The sequence below is a fragment of the Lissotriton helveticus genome, chromosome 7 (genome assembly GCF_964261635.1).
Source record: "Lissotriton helveticus chromosome 7, aLisHel1.1, whole genome shotgun sequence".
Classification (NCBI taxonomy): Eukaryota; Metazoa; Chordata; class Amphibia; order Caudata; family Salamandridae; genus Lissotriton; species Lissotriton helveticus.
In genome coordinates this window covers 157,406,058-157,430,117 of record NC_136068.1, presented here as the reverse complement: position 1 = coordinate 157,430,117, position 24,060 = coordinate 157,406,058, and the positions used below count along the sequence as shown (strand labels likewise).

General features: G+C 46.3%; 1 protein-coding gene across 1 annotated transcript in view; it reads right to left on the bottom strand.

Moving 5' to 3' along the window:
* The window catches only part of LOC144768973 (piezo-type mechanosensitive ion channel component 2-like), a 700,333-nt gene that overhangs the window by 92,503 nt on the left and 583,770 nt on the right, over positions 1–24,060 (bottom strand). Inside the window, exons 45-47 of the mRNA XM_078652965.1 lie at positions 21,821–22,035; positions 12,847–13,005; positions 6,571–6,718 (exon numbers count right to left, since the gene is read on the bottom strand). Coding sequence (XP_078509091.1) covers positions 6,571–6,718; positions 12,847–13,005; positions 21,821–22,035 — 522 coding nt within the window. The remainder of the gene's footprint in view (positions 1–6,570; positions 6,719–12,846; positions 13,006–21,820; positions 22,036–24,060) is intronic.

Below are 24,060 nucleotides of genomic sequence, written 5' to 3'. Positions count from 1 at the left end.
ACTGGGCAACCTTGAACGCGGGGTTGTGGGGGGGGTGGTTCACCATGCGAAACTGCTAGGTGCCATGCTGGGTTTGGATTGGCTGACAATATGGAGTACCTCTGCCAAAGCCATGAAAAGAATAGTAGGGCTCATGGAGCTTGCGAGGAGGGGCAGATAAGCCCGGGAAGCGTGCTGTGTCCCTGCTCTCCTTGAGCTGCTTGAGAGTCCTCCTTGTCCCCAAACAGGTGAGTCACATCGACGGCATGTCCATGAGGGATGACTGGACTTTGCCTGGAAAATCGGTGAGTCACAACCAAATGTGGCAGCGAATGACAACAATGATGGCAATGGCTCACCTGCTGGAACCAGTGGTGTCCAAGCCACAATGAATTGTGAACTTGGCTGCGTCACAACTGTCGTGTATGGCCTAGGTGAGGAATTGGTCAGAAATTGTCAGGGACACCTGGGAGGACTTCATCCACAGAGTCCCAAAGGGCATGGGAATAGGGCCCTAGTAGTAAGCTGGCATTAACTAACCTGAGTACCAAGCTTGTGGATGAGAAAACCCTCTTACTCAAAGTCTCAATCAGTTTTGATTCCCTATTGGGGAAAATAGCTGGGAATGTGTTGGGATTAGTCTTGCTTGAGAATGCCTGCACCACAAAGCTTTCAGGTGAGAGTTGCTAAGATAAAATGAAGGGTTGCCTGGGCAGCAGTGCTGTGCACTTTGGCAGTTGACCAGGAGGACACAGCAAACTTTAGCCCATGCTCTCAAAGGATCCGTAAAGGCCTCGTTAAATGGTAAGAGGGGAACAGTTGATGTCTGCCCAAGGTGAAAAACCACTGTCAGTACATTGGTGTTGACCTCTAAGGGGGGGAACTGGAGGTCAAGGATTTCAGCTGCCATACACAACATGTGCAGCGGTAACAAATGATGGCTAGAATGCTGAATAAATCAAAAATTCACCCCCAGTCAAGAGATCTGGTTTAACCCATCATTCTTTTGCTCACTACGCCACCCCAGTTTTGACCCAGCCATATACAAATCAGTCTTTACCCTGCTCCTCATGGGAGCAGTCTAGCCCAAACTGCCAGGCCGGGCCCTACCTGGACCGGAAACAAGCATCCTGGGATCGGTTTCGGGGTATCACTCCTATCAACCAGGCTAGCTTGAATCCAGTGACACAGTGAGAAAGGAACCCATGTCTGGGTATGCCCATCCCACTTAGGGTGGCAAAAAGTGCTGCAGCAACAAATGATGGACGGAATGCTAAATGAATAAAACATTCACCCCCAGTCAAGAGATCTGGGTTGAATCCACCGTTCTTTTGCTCACTACAACACCCCATCATTTGTTGCTGTAGTACTTTTCGCCCCAAGTGGGATGGGTATGCCCAAACGTGGCAAAAAAATATTTTTTTAAGGGTTGCAAAGAAACGAGAGGTAGCTCTGGATCCATGTCTGGTGTCTGGGAAAGAAAATAATTGATGTCAGCACATATGAGTGTACCTATGTAATATGAGTGTACCTATGTAGGCACTGAATGTCATTTCCGGAATGGACTGTCAGTGCGGAGCCGCATGGTGCCACCTACCAGCGTGCTGAGGTACTGGTAAAAAGTTTCCAGATCCAGTCTGCTGCCTGGAGAATATTCAAAAGATGAGCAATATGCTGCTAGAAGTCTCTATCAGAAAAAGATGGTGTGGGGCATTGGTTTTGGAAAAAGTAGGTATTAGTAGGCATGGGTGTTAGAATGTGTAGATGGAGTTGGTAAGTACCAGTATTATGATTGTAGCATGTAGCTATCAGAATCATCTCTGTTTGGCGATTTATGCTATCTATGATGATTTAGGATACTTTAAGTTTTGGGAGTGGAGGTATATTGAGAGTGTTGGTGTACGGTGAGATTATTGATGATGGTATGGAATAGCTTCAAATTGTTCTTTAAATGGTGTTGAGTTTTTGCAGGTCTATAGCTTGTTTTTGGTGATGTAGGTTGTCCATAGTTGCAAAGTCTGTGAGTGGTGGTGTATGGAAGGGGTGGTGTTGTGGGGTACAGATGGTGGTTTAACCACTTGTGCGCTAGCGGTTTTCCCGCTGTGCGCTGGATTTTTCAAAAAGCTGCGTTACATGACGAGCTCAGCACGTCATCAGCACACGAGCGCCGTAGCTGATGACGAACTGAGCTCGTCATCAGCATCGAAGGGGTTAAGGCACAAGTGATGGTAATGGTAGGGGCTGTCAATGATATAAGGTGCATTCTGTAGTACAGATGGTTCTGTAGGGCAGATGTTGCTGTATAGAGGGTGCAATGAAGTCTAGTTGGTGGTGTAGAGCACACATTATAGACTGGGTTGCAGGTAATTTAGGGTGTATGATGTAGGTAGTGTATGTATATAGTGGAGGTATTGGTATATGTTTAAGGTGGAGGGCAGAGATAAGGTCTTGGTGTGGTAGGATGTAGATGTAAGTGTTGAGTGGTGTAGCTGTAAGGTGGTGGTGAAGAGTGTAGGTGGCAGTGTTTTATAGGTAACAACATAGGTGATAGAAAGGTGATGGTGTTTATGGTTGCCAGTATTGGTGTGGGTACATGGAGAATGGGGGTGAGGAAGACTATATCATGGGACTAATGGTTATAGGTGAGGTTTGGTGTAAATAGTGGCGGGTGTACGATGCAAATGGCCATTTTGGGTTGTGAAGGGTGCAGCATAGTCTGTCTAAGCTGTTGTAGGATGTATGCATGGTGAAGTGGGTGGCAGTAAAAGGGTGTAGGTGGTGCTCTATGACTGTGGTACACATGGTGTATATGGTACGTAATGGTGAGGGTTAGAGTTTAGGGTGTAGGTGCGGATGGCGATTGTGTTGTAGGCTTTACGACGTGCAGTCAGGTATTTTAGTTTTGATGGAGGTGTAGCGACAATGTGAAGAGACCTGCAACTTCCTTCCTATGCATGATTTCATTAAAACCAGTGTCATACTGTGCTCCTACTAGTGCTAAAGCGCCACTGTGCCAGAACTAAAAACTCAATATATATAGTTTCCAATCAATGTACAGAAATAGCAAATGGTGTTGCTTTTCAGAAGGCAGAAGGTAAATCAATCACTGCAATAGTGTGCAACATAGTACTAGAGTTGTACAATTGTCAGAAGGGTGGTCACGAAGAAACACTACCATGATACAGAAATACATACTGTGAAACAAACAACAATAGTTCATAAAGCCTCTTAGAAATATTAACCTATAGACATATTTTCACTTGTTATTCAGAAGGCAGGGTTAGAAGTGTAGGTATCCAAGGGTTGTGAAGAAGAAAGCAAAGAGTTGATCTACTGACTACGTTTTCAAGACTTAAAAGATGGATCTTCGGAGAACATCGTAAATATGTAAGGGAGGGTGTGGCTCTCAGTTGGCCATGGAGGTCATTCTGTTGAAAGGGTTAGAGTACTTTGAAGGAACAACACATTGAGGATGCTCAGTCTCCCTTATGCCAAGTGAGATGGTTTGGTTGGTAGCGCGAAAAGGGCAAGCCAGGATGCGGCATGCAGTAAGTTGAGAGAGAAAGGATGGTGCCATATATGGGTTTTAACACCATGATGATCAGTTTGTATAGTTTTTTTTTTTTTGCAGATTTTATATAGCGCGAACTCGACCCGAAGGTATTGGAGTGCTTTACATGAGCACTGGTTACGTTACAAATTCAGGCACAGGGACATTAAGTGATTTGCCCAGAAACACAGGATGTGGATGCGACCCCGAAGCTCGAACCCTGGTTTCCAGCACCAAAGTCGTCAGTCTAGCCGACGGACCACATCCTCTCCCATTTCCTGTGTTTGTCCAGTCCAGTCTGCCTAGTGCTCATGTAATAAAGATGGTGATTGCCTGAAGAGGCTCAACAGGGCTCTAGTAACAACATTAATGATTTGAGAGTTTTTCAACCTGTATCCCGCGTTAGAATTTGATTCCGGACACAGCAAGATGGCTGTTATTTAGTGGCAGCAAGATGGCCTCAAAACGATACTTGTTAATTTTTTTAAATGAGCTTTGCGATTACGCCATATGGTTTTAATTGAACATTAAAAAGCCAGGCCCCAACTCAAACTAACTTGTGATATTTAAAATAAAGGCTGTTTATCACATATCATTACGTTAATAATACATTCAGAATATTGCCATTGAAACCACAGAAATAATTTCTGCCACCCAGAACCCATTTGAATATACTGGACAGTCTTTGGGATATTTGTGTCCCATTAAGATTCGGATAAATCCTAAACGCAGAATACATTCCAACTGATAGATTTGGAGCCACAGTTGTGCCTAGTTTGCTAGCTGTTTTCTCAAATTAGTGACTTTGTGACTTGTTAGGGGTGGTAGAGATGATGTTTTCTTATGTTAAGAAGTTGTAACAACTGCAGCAGTGGCGAAAAAGGTCCCAGCTGAGTTGGAAGGAATCAGGCCATCTGGGAGAAAGGACAACATGAGGTGAGAGAAGGTTAGAAGGTAGTTAACCTATGTTCTAGGTTAGCTGAGCCTGAGTCAAGAATGAACAGCAATCAGAACCCTAAAACAACATGCTTATCCAATATTTACATTAGCATAAGTCTCTCCTAATTTAGCCAGACCTAAACAAATAAATACATGTTTATCTTTATAAATGTTGCTAAGTTCATGGTTGCCTGCTTTTGGGCTGTAGTAGAACGGATGAACCAAGGACATTGTTAAGGTAGCACAGAGGCCCCCTTTAATTTCAGTAGACCCACGTCTTCCACAAGTATTTAAAGCTCTCACCTTGTTTTAGTCTCACACCTCTCCTCACACCTCTCCTTCGTCTTCTAATCCATATCCATACTAATATTATAAAGAGAGAGCCCAAACCTTTGAGGCGGGTAATCTCAGTAACCACAGCACCAATCACAACACCCAATGCAGTGTTGGAAAGGACAGTTGAAGCAGAAGGGCATAGGCTATGCAGACGCCCACCATATACATTTAAAAGGTAAAAGAACCGTGCCAGCAAAGCAGTCCCTTGTGGGCGTGTCTGCGTTGTGCTGTGGGCGTGTGCTGGGGGCGTGACAAACGCTGGGGGCATGTGGTACGTTCTGCCCTTCATGCCATGTCTCATATCGTGAGCTGTGTGCGTGTGCTGGGGGCGCAGCATTACGAAAAGTGTGGTACTTTCCCCCCTTCATGCCATGTATCATATTGTGTGCTGGGGGCGTGAGCATGTGCAGGGCGCGGCATTACGAAAAAAAAAGCGAGCGTACATTCCAGCTCCGGATGTGCTTGTCCCGCGCTCCTTGTGCCGTGTACCTGCTTTACAGTATGTAGGTCAGGCATGACGCTATTCCCAAGGGCCGAAAGGAGCGCAAACAGGAAATCTAATCTCGCCTTATCGTCCGGTGACGCCTGAAGCGCACACTGGAGATTTACCACTTCTGTTGCGCACAGGCCTCGCGCGTCGCTCATCCGGAAACAAGGCCCGCCTCCACGGAAATAGCAAGAAAGGGGCTATCCCTCCCCCGGTAAGTACATTGCTGGCACGGTGGGCCACATCTCCAGCAACATACTCATATTGTTTCACCACCCATTTGAAAAATGCACAGGTCTCTCTCATTGATGGCCAGCACCGAGATACACTTTTAGACACACCTCCCGCCCGAAGTTCTATGGAGGGCGCTCACATATTAGGATTTAGGCCTTTGTTATGGTCATTTTTATTGAGCAATATTTTGTGTTCTGGGGGCGTGGCCAATGGGCGCGACAATCGGCCGGCAGCAATTCATACCCGGACAACGTCGGGACGGGCTGCTAGTCTAGTATATAAACAGGTTATCATTAGGGATCTGGAATTACATTTCTATTTGGACTTCATCTCTGTGCAAACTCCAGATTTACACTACTTCAAAGCTGCTCATGCAGTAAAATATTATCGAGCGGATGGGGGAGACAGCTTTGCTTTTCTATTATTATTCCTCAATTATGCTTGCACTTTCTAAAGTCAAATGCATCAAAATCTTTACACCAAAGGTTTTATTCAACGTCCAATTTATGGTTCATCTATATTGGCCTACCATGTGGAAAAATGACACACTTTCAAAGGGTCTGTGACAGGTATATAACACAATTGCTAAGTAAATTAGGGTACATTTGAAGTTTACCATGTGAATCAAAACTGGGCATGATAGGGGTAGATAGAATAGTTGCTTTGGGTCTTATCTTCTGCCATATTCTATGGTTTAATGACATCTGCTTACTTAAGAGCACAACAATGAAAGCCTGTTGCTTAAATGAACTTATGGGAGTTCCTGTCTTAAGTTGACCCAATACGTTGTAAAATATTATTAGCAAAGCTCTATAAATGAGCACAAAATTGCAGTGCAGTGTACCGAGTTTGTATTGTTGGGATGATATTGGTATGCCAAGGGCACAGTGCTTAATAGTGGGTTAGAGTCCTGGTACCCAGTGATGTGTGGCAGGTTAGTGCAAGTAAGTTGAAATGCAGCAAGGCTGGTTAGTGTAACAAGAAAAGAAATGGCTTTTCTAGAAACAGAAAACCATAAACCTAAACAAGCATAGGAGTGACCTACCTTCTCAGACTCACGTGCACACTTCATGATAAAGATGTTGGCGTAAATGTCCTCCACACAGATCCAGCTGGAAAGGGAGAGAGTGGTGTCTGTCCAAATCCAGTCCATGACTGCCCTCATTTCTGTCAGGAAGGGCACGAGGCGAAACCTGATGTTGTTAAAGGAACATGTTACTTCCAAAGGCAGTAAGCTAGCTTTGCGAGTTAAGCATAGTGCTGCATAGTTCTGTATGAAACTGGCAGGTCCAAGGTTCTACCAAAAACCACGCTGGGCTGATTCTGCCTTTCATTGTTCTGAGACTGGTGAAGTAAACATCTTTGTCTCTTGTAATTCTGGCATCTAGGATGCTTGGTTAACCCAGTAATATTCGAGTGTACTATCCAAAACAACAAGTTAATTACCATCAGTTAAACTCTTTCTGGTGGACACCATCTAACCTCAGGTTCCTCACCTTGTGAATACCCACAGGCGTCAGATTGGATCAGGAGATTTTTCTCAGTATTTCCCTTGTGCGTGTAAGTAGCATTATGCAGCTCAGCGTTTGGTCCATCCCACCCATGATAAGATGTCGGGGCCCAAATATAACTACCACCTCTCCAGGGTGACGTCAGTTTCTTCTGCTATCTCTCCACACCATCAGAGGCGGAGGGAGTCCTACTAATCAGATCGTGCAACTGTGCAGATCTCTAACTGGAATCTTTTTAGTGTGAAACAAAGGAGTGTATTCCACAGGATAGGAAGGAGGGAGGTTTGTGAGGAATCTGCAGTACTAAAAGGGAGGAGGGTTGTCGATGGACTCAAATCAAAAAGTCCTGCAAGGTGGAGGGCAAAATGTTAAGGTTGCGTGCGAGTGTACATTCCTTTCCTTTAAGTAGACAAATTAATCACATGGTCAGGATAAATCCTTCTTGTCTTTGTTTTGTCTTGGCAAGAGCCGGTACCTTATCCATTCAACTCTTAAGTAATCCATTTCATTCTCGTTGATGGTTATCAAGAAATGTTTTATTTATTGAACAAGGAACAAGAACAGGCGAAACGTGTTTCACCCTGTGTGGCGAATAACGCAAGGGCTTTCTCAAGGCTATAACAGAAGTAGGGTACAATGTCAAAAATATTATATATATAAATCAGTTGACAACAAGAAAAAGAGTGAAAAAAGGGTGCATAAGGATTCCGTGAGTTAGAGATAATGTGTAGTAAGTTGTTTATAAAGGAAATGTTTAAAATTCCAAGGAAAAAGTTCCAAGGATTAAGAAAGCTCTTTGGCAGAGGTGTGAACACTAGTCATAGTGTACAGTTCCATCTACTATTTAAGAAAGTGAAGGAAGGTGTGGTGACAGTGCCAATATAGGGGATACTATTCCCATAAACTTGTTGAATGATGGGATATTTCTGATTATAGGAATAATAATTTCTCATTATAATGCTGCTGTTCATTAAAGTTAGTACATGCAATCCAGTTTATGCACAGATGTAGTGATTCCTACATAATTTAGAATATTAGTAAGGGTGAAGTATTTAGTAAGGGTCAAGGAGACACCCGAGATACCAGAGAGAAGCAAAAGTACAGTTCTGAGAAAAAGTAGTAATTTTGATACCTAAGTGAAATTGATCACATCATTCTCTAACTTTTTTCAGTATTTTCAATGCACAGTAACACAATGATTTTGCTCCACATTCGATTCTGTGAGGATAATATGTAATTATAATCAGTTCAAGGTTATACAGCTCTCCATCACAGTACATTTTCACCTTTTTACAGAAGATATATTGTTATTGTTCATGACTATTTGAAGTTACTATATAGAAATGAAGATACAATGACAACAATTTAAGAAAATGTGATAATATCATTATCCAGTTATTTGACTGCATGTAGAAAGGTAAAGTAGCCTCTAGTTTAGATGGTTTTATGATGGGCCCCTTCGACAAAAATGTTGATCTCTTGTGGCAAGTTATGTATTAATAAGGGAACAGTAGGGCAGATACTCTTGGTGTTAATGAACTTTAACAGAAAACAAGTATTCCCTATGGCTCAGTGCATTTATGATGTTAAAAAACAAAGTATTCTACACCAGCAGCAAGTTAACCACATGTCAGGTCCAAAAGAAACTCCTCTGTCACAATACGGAGGGGCAAAATGTTCTTCTTCGTGAACTTGGCTGTCTAGACAATAGTGCTTTGGAGGGATGCCAAGTAGTTGCCTGTCAGATGTCTAGGATAGGGACTCCGCATGCTAGCACAGTTGTAGTAGCTTTGGCCCTGGTGGAATGGGCTTGTAGTCCTTCAGGAGTCTGCTTCTTTGCTAATGTGTAGCAGATTTGAATGCATAACATGATCTAGAACGAGATGGGACGCTTCTGGATAGCCTTCCCTTTTTTCGATCCAGCGAACCCCACAAATAGCTGACTGTCCATTTGGTAGTCTTTTGTATAATCGATGTAGAATCTGAGCCCTCTTTTGGGTTTGAAGCAATGGAATCACTACTCCTCCTTAGAGGGGCGAGGCGGAGCATAGAATGCCGGTAGAGTAGTGGATTGACTGACGTGGAACGGCATCAAGACTTTCAGCAGAAAGGATGCCCTAATTCTCAGAGCCAGAGTCTCGGGGAGGAAGGTGATATACGATGGATGAACACATAGAGCTTGAAGCTCACTCACATGCTATGCTGACGTGATGGAAAGAAAGGAACAGGGTATCCATGGTAAGGAGCCAAAAGAAACAGATGTGAAGTGGCTCGAATGGGGTACACATTAAAAAAGTAAGGACAAGATTGAGGTCCTATTGGGGTATTGCAAAAGGGGAAAAAGATACTGCAGCCCTCTTAAAAATAGTAGTAGTATTAGTAGGAAGGCCGAATGGGCCAATAGACATCCTTTAACGGTGCCCAAAGAAAGGTATTGACAGGCAAGAGACATAACAAACAAAAGAACTTCTGATAACTAGGCTTGGAGGCAGTTAATCTGGCATGTGCCACACCAAACCACAAACTTAGCCCAACAACAGGTGTATCGTTTTTGTTGAAAGTCACCTGGCTGCCACGATGACATGAACCTTCTCTGGGGGAAAATCAAAGGAGTTCAGCTGTTGCTGCTCAATCTCCAGGCATGAAGGTGGAGATTGTGAAGGCCCAGATGGAGACCCCTGCCTTGTTGTTACAACAGTCGGTCCTCCAGACGGTCAGCGTGATCAAACAACACATGCTCAAGTGCAGGAGTTCTGAATACTATACTCTCCGTGCCCAATCCGGAGCCACTAGGATGACCTGGGCCCAGTCTGTCCTGATCTTCTTGAGAACTCAGTGCAGGAGTAGTATCGGTGGAACTGTAAACAGGAGTCCCGAGTGCCACCTGAGCTGGATCGTGTCTCTGAGTAAGAGATGTATTTGACACTTCAATGCACGGAAGTTTTGACATTGCGCATTCTTGGCAGTGACGAACAGATTGAGCCAAGGTATCCTAATTTGCAAAAGTGATCTTGTGCCACCTCTGGGTGTAGCTGCTACTCGTTATCCACTAGGTGCCAATTGCCTGAGCTTGTCCCCCCTCCATTCAACAATTCTGTAAGGTGGTTTACCACCAGGAAAATCCTTTGGCTGTCCAGCTGCTTCCAGATACTCAAGGTTTCCTGGCACAGGGTCCATAACTCCACCCCACCCTGTTTTTTGCAGTACCACATGGTGGTGGTGTTGTCCATGAGCACCTGTACCAGCCTCCCCTTGATGCTTCAGAAAGTTGATGTGGAACCGAGACTCCACTGGAGACCTCTCCCAGATGTCCTCCTCAACCAGGAAGGGAAAGGGGTCTGCCACTGACCCAATCATGGGCCAGTAACGACCACTGCAGATACTTTGCATTCTCATCTGGACAGCTTCTTTGGCCAAAACGGTTTGCTCTTTCGGCCACAAAATTGAGAGGTGGTCCTACGTCAGTCACTGGGTGGATATTGGAAGGTGAGGAGGAAAGGAAGGGTAATGCATTACCTTTGCAGAACATCTGCAAACACACCTGTTGAATATGATGACTTCTTAACCCGGATAGAATCTGTGGATTCTGCCTCCCATCAGGTGGCTGTGACCCTGTAAGGGTACACTAAAGAAGGTTGGCAGGTGGGGCTGGGTATGGGTGTTGGATTGAGCAGCCCTCTAGCCTTTGCTGTGGGGGTGATGGCCACTTTGGTCTGTCCCACAAAACTGCTGGTTCCCGTTCTGGGGTAGGGCAGGCTGGTCATAAGTGATGCCTTGTACAAAGTCAAGAAAGGAGGGCTGTAACTGTTTCTGGTGAGCCTAGGTAGAAAGGCCCAGAGAGCAAGAAGTAGCCCTACTGTCCTTGAAATGCTCAAGGGCAGAATCCGCCTTGTCCCTGATCAGGCACGTCCAATAGTAAGCCATGTCCATCAATCAGGACAGGACTTTGCCTGAGAACCCAGTCGATCGTAGCCGCCATGCATGGTGACGAATGGCAACACTGGTGCCTATAGCTCACCCAACAGAGTTGGAGGTGTCCAAGCCACAATGAATTGAGTGCTTGGCCCCATCACGACCATCCTGAAACGCCTGCGTAAGAACAGAATAACAGGGCATAGGTCTGATGACATGATTGTAATGCCCTAACACATAGGAGGCGCTGATGGAACGCTGAGCCAAACTGGCCAAGGAGAGGAGGCATTTACCAAAGTTCTCAACCCTCTTAGATTTTCTGTCAGGATAGTGGTAGCAAAATTGTTGATGTTGGTCCATATAGTGGAAATGAGCACCACAAGGCTCTCTTGCATAGGGTACTGCAACCTGGAGCTTAGCGATGGCACCTGGCATTTTGGCAGTTCACTAGAGGGCCAGTACAAGACTTTACCCTAGCCCCTAGGAGGGTATCTGTCAAGGGCTAGTTGAAAGGAAGAAGTTGCGCAGAGGCAGACTAGCCAGGCAGTAGACCTTCTGTTAGGACGTTCATTTTTACCACCATAGTGGGCCCGTGGAGGTCTAGGATTTCACCCAGCGTGCCCATGACAATGGCATACCAGGCGGATTCTTCCATGCCTGGGCCTGGAGGAGAGAAAAGGGCTGTTTCTGGGAAAGTATCCAGTCTACTAGCCTCCTGTAACTTCACATATAGATTATCATCCGCATAGGGCTGAGCACACTCATCACCCAGTTATTATCAGAGTTGGTCCTAAAAAGGGCATGTAAGGTATGTTGTCTGCCTTGTGGTAAAGCGAGTACCGAAACCTCAGTCGGATTTGGTTGCGACACTGGTCAAATTGGGACCGTAGTCGAGTGAGTGTCGGAGAGGACATTCAGGGACACCTCCTCGGGCAGCCAGGTCAGTATCAATGTTTACGTGCCCAGGCCTGGTGTGGGTATAGGCACCAGAGGCAGCGTCCGCACAGGAGACGTGGGCAGAGCTGGCTCAGAGGCTCCAGCTGGTGCCCAGGGCGAACGCACTAGTTGTAATCTAGGTTGAAGGCCTCTCGGCCCAGTGGGGCCCGAAGGTGCACCAGAGGCATTCGGTAGGGATATGAGGAGCAGGAGCACAGCTGCGCCAAACTCTTCAAACTAGTGTGGCGTGGCTGAATGCCCCAGAAGCTCAAATTGTTGTGGAACTAGCTGCAAAATCAGCCCCAAAGCCATTCACTTGCTTCATCAGGGGAGTGTGAAGCAGCAGAACTCCACTTTGACTTATTATGTTTCTTATGTTTACATGAAAAATTTGAACGTGCCGAAGGCCAACCTCTAGAATTACTCCGTCGACTTCGAGAACAGGAGCAGGATCAGGAAGGACCTTGGACTTGGGACTTGTAGTTATTCCAATGCAGCATCTTCTTGAGCTAGGCAACTTAAAGTTGACTCCACCTCAGGCACCCCTGGTAGGGGTCTGTCGCAGACACCTGTTTGCGACGGTCCCTTTAGAGCCTAAAAACTGTTGTCTTAGGGTGTGACATCCCTTGCACACTGGAAAAGCTGTATTTGTGAGAGAACACCTGAGGTAAGTAGCCTCAGACAGACAAGAGAATCTTCGGATTCACATCTGGTGACACAGAGAGAAAGGAACTGGCCTCAGTGCGCGAGAGTGGTGCCTATACAGGCCCTGCACATCATTTGTGGAACTCTGTCAGTGCAGAATCACAAGGCACCACCTTCTGGCACGCAAAGATACTAGGGACAAAATTACAGACGCTTGGGGAATATTCAAATAGATGATGAATCTGTGGCTAGAAGTCTCTATTAGAAGGTTGATTTCCCCAAACTCTTTGCATGTCTCTGTGGCAAGATTAACTCACCCTTGGAATAAGAACAGGTTGATGCAGTTGTAGCTCTTAGTCAGGAAGTTGCCCAGCACTCGGTTGGGGTAGCCACACTTGATCTGGTAAGCCGAAAGTCCAAAATAAAGACACTTGACAAAGTACCACAGCTGGGCAACAGAGTTGGTGTTGAACCTCCTGAAGGTAAATAAGATAGAGTTTTTCTCAGCACCCATCATAAGTCATTTCAAGGTTATTACATTTCATTTTACAATTATATTTTTCCCTGTAGTACTTATCTGGAATCTCATTTAAAAACTATTAAACTTAGTGTGGTATCTCCCCCTCCAAAAGTATAAAACCAGAAAAAACTGATTTGAATAACAGTGATGATATATTAGAGCTAAAATAGTACATCCAAAAATATCAGTATCTTCTTAGTAGTCAGTAAGAATTCACTGTGATTGGCCACAGCATGGTTGAGGCCAGTTCATTGGGTGATAGGTATTTCCATTAACGTACTTTTGTGCTTTGCTCATTTGAGATAATATAAATCTGACAATATATTATGGTATTTTTTTATCACAATTCATTACATGAAATCATTTTTGGTTTTGCAACTAACAAGGAAATTTGTTGGGATGATGCCTATAACATAATATGGAGGCAATAACTAATTATTAATGCTAAAATGGTTGGACAAAGGCACGATGATCACTGAAAATACATTTAGAATGAGGCATCTGTTCCTACCTATCAACAGCAAAAGGCTAGCAAAGCACAAGCCTACTTTTCAGTGTATTGATTCAAATTATGTTTACCTGTGGTATTTTGCCCTAAGCCCTTTAAATATGGCTCTTTTTAGGACTGGCTTAACAAGGCTGCTGTCGACAGACCTTCTGTTACCAATGCTTTTAAATAGACATAGTGAGCTTTGGTTCCATCCAGATGAGTATTTCTTTCTCACCTCGTGCTGATGGTTGCTTGGTGTATCTCTGGTGTATCTCATCATCTCCTATGAAGAGCTTAAATTTTAGTGCACCAGGGCCTATTTTACCATCTTCAAAATACTCAGTAAATTTGTTATCTCTTAGATTCACTGTGTACAAAAAGCAATAATTTTTTGTTTTTGGTTTTTACACCGTAGCAACCATTTTTAAATATTTTAAATAGAACTTAATGGAAAAAATGGAAAGACAGAACTATTGGCTTTGCCAAAGCATGTTTTCCTTTCCATTCTATAATTCATAGCAGCACACAATTATACAATTACTGCACCAACGGCAGGCTGCTTTGACCTTTCATCCTATCTACTAACAGAAAATCAGGGATCCAGTCAAGGTTAGTCCTTAAGGTGACAGTCAAAAAGGTGGTAATATTAGCACCCTGCAATGCAGACCTGAGCCCCCTATCTTTTGGGGCTAAATCACTCGCACCTTTTCGCATGGCGGTTGAGAGCTAACCGACAGACAAAGTACTAATTTTTGGGGATTCTGGTCACTGTACTCACTTTTAGTGGTACCCCTGATGTAAACGTTCTCAACCATACCCTTAGAAATGGAAATGATGGTATCCTGTCCCCAGCCTACAAAAGTAGATATATGTGCGATAAGGTCTCCCACGATTTCAGCCACAGTGTGGAGATCAAACGTAAGCAGATTTTGTAATGATTTCTGGACTCTCATATATGACCTTTGGCCGTATAAAGTATTATCGAACACCAGAAAAGGAAATCACCAGGTTACATTGCTACCTAACTTTGCATTGAAGTCGCCCCCATAATCATAAGGAACTCATTTGGAATACAGCCTGCCTTATTTATTAACATTTCCAAAACATATAAAACACAACATTGATTTGACAACCCAATTCCACTACAGAATTTAGAAAATGTATTGGAAAGAAATTAAACCTATTCAGAAGAACTATCCAGAGAATTTGGTTTCAAGGATGATTGCAAATGATTGGAAGGACCATGAACAGCTTTGAAATTCTGACTTTGGTAGTCACATTTTCCTGGGTTCTGTCCCCCTGCAGAATGAGTGGCAGAAATGGAGAGAGTTTCAAACCCATCCCAGACAAACACCAAGTTTCCTGTATTATTACAACATCGAATTTTAAAATGTAGTTAACCCAATTAGGACCCGACAATGTAGCGTTTATTCCAGCGATATTCCAGCATACCAAATGGGTATGTGAATCCTTAGTTCGTCGAACTCCATATATACCGGCACTTCCAGACTACTGTTGTCCTTGGGTGGACTCACTACTCCTATATGCAAGGAAGAATCACTGGGCAGTCAATCTATGGCCTCTAAATCCATTAGAAAGGTAAATTCATTGGTTATAGGAATACACAGGTGGTCGAATGGTTCAAGACACCAAGGTGACAAAGGTTGCCTAGCGACCAGTTTATAAGAGAGATGTCTATAAAAGTAGTCCAATGGTAATATGATTGTTCAACATATTCTAGTGAGCGTTTTTGTCACTCTGCAAAATTAACCAACAGGCTAGGTTTGGGCTCCTGTAGTTAATGACTACTCAGTCCCCTTTGGAGCATTTAGTTAGGGGTTCAATCCAGTCAACTCTCCTGACAAGGGAACATTCTTATACTCCAAGATGATGAAATCAGAATTTCAAGTTAACCAATAACACACCTTGTTTTTGAGTTCTTCATCAGATTCCACCCTGGATGCAGGCAGATATGGAACATTAGTCAGTACTGCTACATAGGGGCAAAAGTCAGGCGGGTAAATAATGACATCATCTTGCGAAGGCAACCATCCTTGTTCGACTTCAAGGGCTGTATTCCTAGGCTCCACAGTCTCTTGCTTGCGTTCTCCACCCCCAACAGCTCGGGTTATGCTGAATGAATCAATATGCGAAATAGGAAATTCGCTGAATGCGGACCCCTGGGCCTGATCCCCTACATGTTCTGCCATTAGGGTGGCAGTATTTGATGCAGTATTTGTTGCCTCCACCTGCTCCGCCCTGGTGCACATGAGGGCAACATTATTTTAATTAGTTAAATTTGAGATTGCCTTCTCCAGGTTTGCAATCTTCTCCACAAGCGGCATAATGCGACTGTTGATCAGGGCTTTTATCTTTCCAAGTAGCAGCTCCCCATTGGGGTTATTGATTTCTGCTTTTTCTTCCCCATAGCCCATATATGGTTCAGATTCCAGATAATTATGGGCACGGGTATTTTTTAAAAATGTTTAGGAAACCTGACCTTATCACTGCAATTGTGCTTACTCTGTTGCTTCCTTTTGTCAGAAAGGCCTCTTTCACTGATATGCGAGGAGCGGAAGTGAGTTTCAGCCCATGTGAAAATCGTGGCCCTGTAGACAGGGTCTTCCTCTGCCAGTGTAGTTTGAAGGTAGATACTAAGTTGCTTGAGGTGCCGATAAGATATAGGGGTGAATTAGGAGGGGAAGTGACCAATTGTTCTCCTTAGTCAAGGGACAGCCGTCTTTCTACTAAGTTAATTTCTTTAGAGATGGCCCCCCACTGCTTTAGCCAGAAACGTGTCCAGGTGGAGACTTGTGGTACCCCCTTAGACCTCCAGCCAAGAGAGTTGGCCCAGGCTCTTCCTGGCGATGACAGGCGAAGACACTCCTGGTCTTGACGAGGGCATAGCTCAGGTGCGCCCTGTGCGGGTCCTAAGCTGCGTGAGATGTTGGGCGCTTAAAAGCTACATGTGCCCCGCTTGCCATGCAAAGCAGTCTGAGCTCATTGATAGGTTGGGCCAGTGAAATATCCGAGTACCTTTAACCTGACGTCAGGTTATTGGCAGATAGCCCTAACCCCAGGAACTAAGAAGAGGTCTGCTTTTTCTACTCCTGAAGGCCACTTTCAATTTAAAAACCCTTTGGGTTAAAAAGGGCAGCTGCCACCTTCCAGAGGCTGGTAAATAGCATTCGTTTGGGTCTGGACAGTTTCAGTGCAGCCTATCTTGATGATATAGCCATATTTAGCTCCACCTGAGAGGATCACTCAGTCCACCTGAAAGAAGTGCTTTAGGCCCTACAGCAGGCAGGCCTAAAAATCAAGGCAAGTAAGTGCCAAATTGGGGAAGGCTCTGTAGTGTGCTTGGGCCACCAACTTGGTGGAGGCCATGTATAAACTCTTCAACCCAAGATTCAGGCAATTCTGGCATGGGAAGCTCGTAAGACTCCGACCCAAGTTGAAGCCTTTCTGGCTTGACTGGATAATGCAGGTGGTTTGTGAAACGGTAAGGTACCATAGTGGCACCAGTCACAGAACCTACCTCCAAGATGCAACCCAGAAACATTATCTGGACTGAGCACTATCAAAAGGCTTTTTACATCCTGGAGGAAGCTCTGTGCTCAGCACCTGATCTGAAGGTACCTGACTTCAGTAAAGAATTTGCATTGCATTTAGGTAATCTCAAATTGCGATTCCCTAAATGCATTCGCTGAATAGGTAATTGCAAAAATTGCTATTCCCTATTTTGTCAATGCCTTTCGGGATGATACATCCCAAAAGGCTTTTTAACGTTCGCAAACGTGCGACCGGTAAAAGGCTAGTTACATCTGGCACTTAGATACATCTGAACATGGGATTGGAGCAGTGTTGTTACAAGTAAATGATTTGGGCCAGGATCAGCCAGTTGCCTTCATTCGCATGGCAACCCTTCCCAGAGAGCTGCATTGGAGTGCCATTGAGAGGGAAATCTTTGCTGTGGTTTGGTCCGTGAAGAACCTGAGACCCAACCTGTTTGGGGATCACTTCTAAAATTCCCATTGACCACAGACCTCTCAGATGGCTGATGCAGATGAAAGCAGAGAACACCAAGTTGTTAAGGTGGTCCATTTTCCTTCAAGGCATGGACTTTACATTAGACCACAGACCTGGAACTGACCATGCCAATCCAGATGGCCTTTCCAGGTTCTTCCACTGATATGATGAGAACCACCATGGTAAAGGTTAGTTGCTGATCACCTTTCAACTAGATGGGGACCATATAAGCAGCTGTATGGTCACCTCCAAGTTTTTTGATTGATGTTGCTGTTTTTTTCGTCTCCGAGGGTCTAATTCACAAAGGAAAACGTAGACCGGAAGTCTATGTTTACCGTTGTGAATTTGGACCTTAGACTTCAGGTCTAAGTTTACCTTTGTGCATTGGGCCCTTCAGGTCTAAACTTAGACTTCAGGTCTATGTTTACCTTGGTGAATCGAGCCCACAGAGTGCACAGAGGCTTGTTAACCAGACCTCAGTGCCAGTGCCCTGACCTCAAAATGTGTATGGGGTGAGCCCGCCTTCAACAAACAGTCGTTGAGGTAGGGGAAGACTGACACCCCTGACCTGTGCAGATGGATGGTGACCACCGCCATTACTTTCGTGAACACCCGAAAGGGGCTGGTAAGGCCGAATTGGGAGCACGGCAAACTAAAAATACTCCTTGCCTACCGTGAACCGCAGGTAACGCCGGTGGGCCGGCAGGACGGGGATGTGAAAATATGCGTCCTGCAAGTCCAACACTACCATCCAGTCTCCAGGGTCGAGGGCAGCCAAGAGCTGAGCCAGAGTCAGCATTTTGAACTTCTCCTTCCGGAGGAAGCGATTGACGTTCCGGAGGTCCAAGATGGGATGCAGACCCCCCCTTATTTATTTATTTATTTATTTGCGGGTTTGTATCGGGCTTGAATCGACTCCCGGAGGAGTATCTCTGCGCCCAAGGAAACACAGCAAAGCACAATCAGAGAGAGAGACCGGATGGAATTAGTTTTGGAACAAAAAGGTTTTGTCCTTCTTGGGGACCAGTAAGTAGTGGGAATAACAACCACTCCCTACTTCTGGCCCAGAAACGAACTTCATGGCCCCCTTGGCCAAGAGGGCCGTGACTTCCTGCTGGAGAAGTGCCAAGTGTTCCCCCGACATGCGGTGGTACTGAGGTGGGATGGCTGGAGGAGTTGGACTGAAAGGGAAGGGAGTAACCTTTGCGGATGATCTGCAACACCCACTTGTCCGATGTGATAACGTGCCAGTGGGGGTGGTGATGGCGGATCCTGCCACCCACTGACGTGTGGGGGGTCCCCCAAAGTTCGGATTAGGAAGGTTTGGAGGTAGAAGCAGCGGGGCGGAGGTAGACTGACTCCCCACGCTGATTCCCAGACTGCGCTGAGGCTGGTTCTGCACAGGCTTGCTGAAGGAACGTGCTTGGGTGCCCCTTCTGTTGCCACGAAAAGAACAAAAACCAGGAGTGGCTGGGCTTTTTGCGGAAAGGACTTGGCCGTGGCCGTGAGTCCTTAAAACGCTCCAGCGCACTGTCGGCTTTAGCGCCAAACAGGTGAGTACCATCAAAGGGCATGTCTATGAGTGAGCTCTGGACATCTGGCGAGAATGCGGTAGATCTCAACCGGGTGTGGCAACGAAGCGCCACAGTAGTAGAAATTGCTCTACCTAGTGAGTCCGTGGTGTCCAAACCACACCGAATGGCGAACTTAGCCGCATCTTTACCCTTGGCAACAGCTTGGGGCAGCACAGCTTGGGACTTTTCAGGACACTGAGGCTACACCTGTGCAACTGTATCCCACACCGCGTGGGAACAGCGGCCCAATAGGCATGCGGTGTTCACCGACCACAGCCCTAAGCAGGCCGAAGAGAACAACTGCTTGCCGAACTGCTCCAGCTTCTTAGAGTCCTTATCCGGCGGAGCCGTGGGAAAGGCACTCTGGGACGTCGAAGCTTGGAAGACCAGGCTCTCGGGCGTAGGATGAGTGGTCAGAAAGGCAGGGTCACATGGCGCCAGGCGATGACGCCTGGCGATGTTCTTATACACAGGGGCCCCTGTGGCTGGCCACGACCAAGTGCCCAGTAAGACGTCAGTGAAGGCGTCATTAAATGGCAGCAGGGGCTCCGATGAAGTGGACGACGTTTAAAGCACCTCAGTGAGGAGATTCGTTTTTAGGGCCACAGTAGGGAGGTCAAAGTTGAGGACCTCAGCTGCCCGACGAAGCACCACCATGTAAGAAGCGCCCTCCTCCATGGTAGGCGGAGGAGAGGCAAATTCCGGGTTAGAGGAGACATCAAGGCCACCGGCCTCCTCTAACTCGTCCGCCCAGTACTGCAAAGAGTCACACTGATGAGCAAGAGGGTCCTCGGACCCCTCCCAGTCGTCCTCTACCTCCGCCGTATGTGGAACAGACCACAGCCGCAGGGCAGGGGCCGGGGAAGGAACAAACGGCATCGGGAACAGTGCCGGACGAGGCCAAACCGGCGCCCTGTCCCAGTGCGGATCCCAGGTAGGAACAAAATTGTCCTGGAACCTGGGCAGGGGCGGAACAAATGGCATCCACTGCGGCGTCAAAGGCGGAGCCGAGGGTGAGGCTGGGGCCGGAGCTGGCAGCGTAGGACCTTGTGGCGCCGTGGCCGGAGCCAGGGCGCTGGATCCTGCGGCGCCGGGGCTGGACCGGGGCTGGAGCCGCCGTCGTTGCTGACGGCCCGACAGAATCCTGACATGGGACCGCGGGGCCCAGGTGCATGCCAGCGGGAGCCCGAGGCCTAAACAGGTGGTCCATGGTAGCAAGAAATTCTTGCACCTGTGCTGGAGTTGCCAACGGGCACAGATAAGGTGGGTAGGCTGTGGGACTCCCGGGCTCCGAAGGAGCGGCAGGGGCAGAACCCCTGTCCCCCTCGTCCTCATCCAGAGACCGATGGGGGAACGTCGGAGAGCGGCAACGCTTCTTCGACTTCTTTTTGTGTTGTCTCTTACCCGAATCCGAGGGTGGAGACTTGGAGCCCGAGAAGCGATGACGGTGGCCCCGCGAACGCTCTCTGGAGCGGCCACTGGACCGTGAACGGCGCTGGGACGAGTGCTGGACTTCAAGCAGCTTCCGGCGCCGCTCCCTCAATGCCTTCGGGGCCGTGGCCCGACAGTCTATACCGGGAGTCGTGGTCGTTCTCCAGGCAGTAGAGGCAGACGTCGTGGGGGTCCGCCACCGACATATTGCGACGGCAGGCCACGCAAGACTTAAAACCAGGCATCCCTACTTGCACCAGAGTAGATTCAAACTTACAGGAGACAAAAGTCTCAAAAAGATAGTCAAAAAGTGACTAAGGTACGTGCTCTACCTGGATCTGCGCTCACTGGTGCGGTAAAAGAAAGAACTGACGTCAGCGCGCATGGGTGGCGCCTAAGTAGTCTCCGTGACATCATCTCGGCGCATTCGACGCCAGCGACGGAAAGCGGAGCCGCACAACGCCACCTACTGACGCGCAGAGGTACTGCTAGCAAAAACTTTCCGGATCCAGTCTGACGCCTGGGGATATTCTACGGTAAGGAATCTAACACTACTGTGTTTCTTTCAGATTGAAGTGTCACACTTGTAGGAGAGTGATGGTTATTAGTTGCGTTTGTACTGTCACAGACAGCACCGTCAAGGGTAATGAGTGGCGCAAGCTGCAGTGGGCTCCTGATATGAGCCCCAGCACTTATTTTTTTACAAATTAAGCAATGGTGTCACAGCTAAACTGGATCAAGCTGAAGGTTTGACAAACAAAACCTACTGGTCCTTAAAGAGTTGGTAAGTGTATTACACAGTGAGGTTTCCTCAAACCAATCATTTACAACTCATAAATGACTTTACCTTTAATTAATAACTGAAATCTTTAAACACAACAAAGCCACTGCCTATGTAATGTTTTTTAACAGAAGCTCAACGTTTCAATTTTTTTAAATAAAAACTATTTACAGTTTTTCAACAAAAACTCATAAGCTGCATGCACCACCATTCTTTTTCTAGATCCCATGGCACCACCTACATGGAACGAGTAGCATGCATGCCACAGAATAGAAAGTGCATACTTAACTATTTCTTCAAGCCTGTATTCCACCCATGTGACATAAGGACAATGAATATTGGCGTTTGCAACACATGCCTGACTATTGCACATGACAGCAGGCAGCCAAAACGAAACAGTTTCTGTTTATTTTAAGATTTTTGAGCTTTTGAGAAGAATAACTTTTAAAGAGATCATATAAATAACCTTTCAGTAACTCCAGGTAAGATGAAGAACATCCAGAAGTGGATCCCGAACACCAGCACCACTTGGAAGACGCACTTCCCAAACATGGTTTTCCTCAAGTATATGGCCCGGTCGATGATCATGGTTGCAAACTGGAGCAGCAGCATCACCAGGAAAGCCTCGGGGACCTGGTCTTCGGAAAGGGATTCCGTGATGTCTGCTGCAGCCGAGTGTTTCTGAAAATGATAAGCAAATGTAAAAATCATATCACTGATTAATCTTTTTTCAAACATATTGTCATTATATGAACAACTCACGCCCACCACAAACATACACAACAATGTACTTCTATTAGCTCAGTGAGATATTGAATATGCTACTTACCAGTATGCATCTGTTCTTGGCATGTAGGGCTGCTGACATTCATATCTATAGCATAGATCGCCGCCTAGTGTTGGGTCCGGATGATTGCACATTGTTGTCCTGGAAGAGTCTTCGAAGTATCGCGAGATAGGTGGCTCCTCCCCTGGACTACAGTGCGCATGGGTATCGATTCCATCCCCAGATTGTTTTTAGCCATTGTGGCAAAGATGGAGTGTAATAGTGTAAGCGATGGCCATGCTTAAGAGTAAATGCGAGAAAAGTCTGCAACCGCTACGGGCGCCGGGGAGGAGGGCGGGCGATATGAATGTCAGCAGCCCTACATGCCAAGAACAGATGCATACTGGTAAGTAGCATATTCAGTTCGAGGCATGTGGGCTGCTGAATTCATATCTATAGCATAGAATACATAGCAGTCCCTCCATTAACGGCGGCCGTCCGTGCCAGCTGCAGAAGTCTGAAAAAGTGTTTTAAGAACAGCCTGTCCTACAGCTGCCTGCTGTTTGGAGTGCACATCTACACAGTAATGCTTAGTAAATGTATGTGGTGTAGACCATGTGGCTGCTCTACAAATATCTTCCAAAGGAATATTGCCTAGGAACGCCGTGGTGGCCCCCAGCTTGCGGGTGGAGTGGGCTCTGGGGGGGACCGTTAAAGTGCGCTTAGCCTTGAGATAGCAGATCTGAATACACTTAACGATCCACCTGGCTATTCCTGCTTTGGAAATGGGGTTGCCTTTGTGCTGGGCTGAGAAGGCAACAAAGAGCTGTTGTGTCTTTCTAAAGTCTTTGGTTCTGTCAATGTAGTACATTAAAGCTCTTTTGACATCAAGCATGTGGAGCATTCTTTCTGCTACTGTTTCAGGGTTCTGAAAGAATGCGGGCAGTTCGATGGTTTGATTAGCATGAAACTGCGACACCACCTTAGGAAGAAACTTAGGGTTAGTGCGCAGCACCACCCTGTTAGAATGAATTTGGATAAATGGCTCTTGTACTGTGAGCGCCTGTAGTTCACTAACACGTCGTAGAGACGTGATGGCAATGAGAAAAGCTACTTTCCATGTTAAGAACTGAATGTAGAGGCTCAAACGGGGGGCCCATCAATCTGGTGAGGACCACATTGAGGTTACACACAGGAGCTGGTGGGGTCCTGGGAGGGATGACCCGCTTCAGCCCTTCTAGGAATGCTTTAATGGCAGGCACCCTGAAAACAGAGAGATGCTGCCTGTTTTGAAGATAAGTCGCTATGGTGGATAAGTGTATCCGAATGGAAGCATATGCTAGATTGCATTTGTAAAGATGTAACAAATAGCAGATGATATTAGGAATGGATGCATCTAGCGGGTTGATGTTGTGTTCTGTACAGTAAATGACAAACCACTTCCATTTCGCTGCATAGCAAGCTCTGGTAGTGGGTTTTCTTGCCTCCCGGATGATGTCCATGCATTCAGGTGGCAAATTAAGGTAGCCAAATTCTAAGACCTCAGGAGCCAGATTGACAGATTGAGCTGTTGCGGATCTGGATGCTGAATGTCGCCATGGTTCTGCGTCAAGAGCCTGGGTGCGAGGTGCAGCCTTTGATGCGGTACCACGGAGAGTTCTAGAAACGTGGTGTACCATGGTTGGCGTGCCCACGTTGGAGCAACCAGGATGAGAGCCATCGAGTGCTGCTTTAGCTTTCTTGCCACCAGCGGGATGAGAGGTGTTGGGGGAAAAGTGTACGCAAATTTGCCTGACCAGTTCATCCATATCGCATTGCCCTGCGACTGTGGGTGAGGGAACCTGGCGGCAAAGCTTTGGCATTTTGCGTTTTCCCTTGTGGCAAACAGGTCTATATCTGGATGACCCCACTGCTGGAAGTACGGGCGGAGTACTGATGGA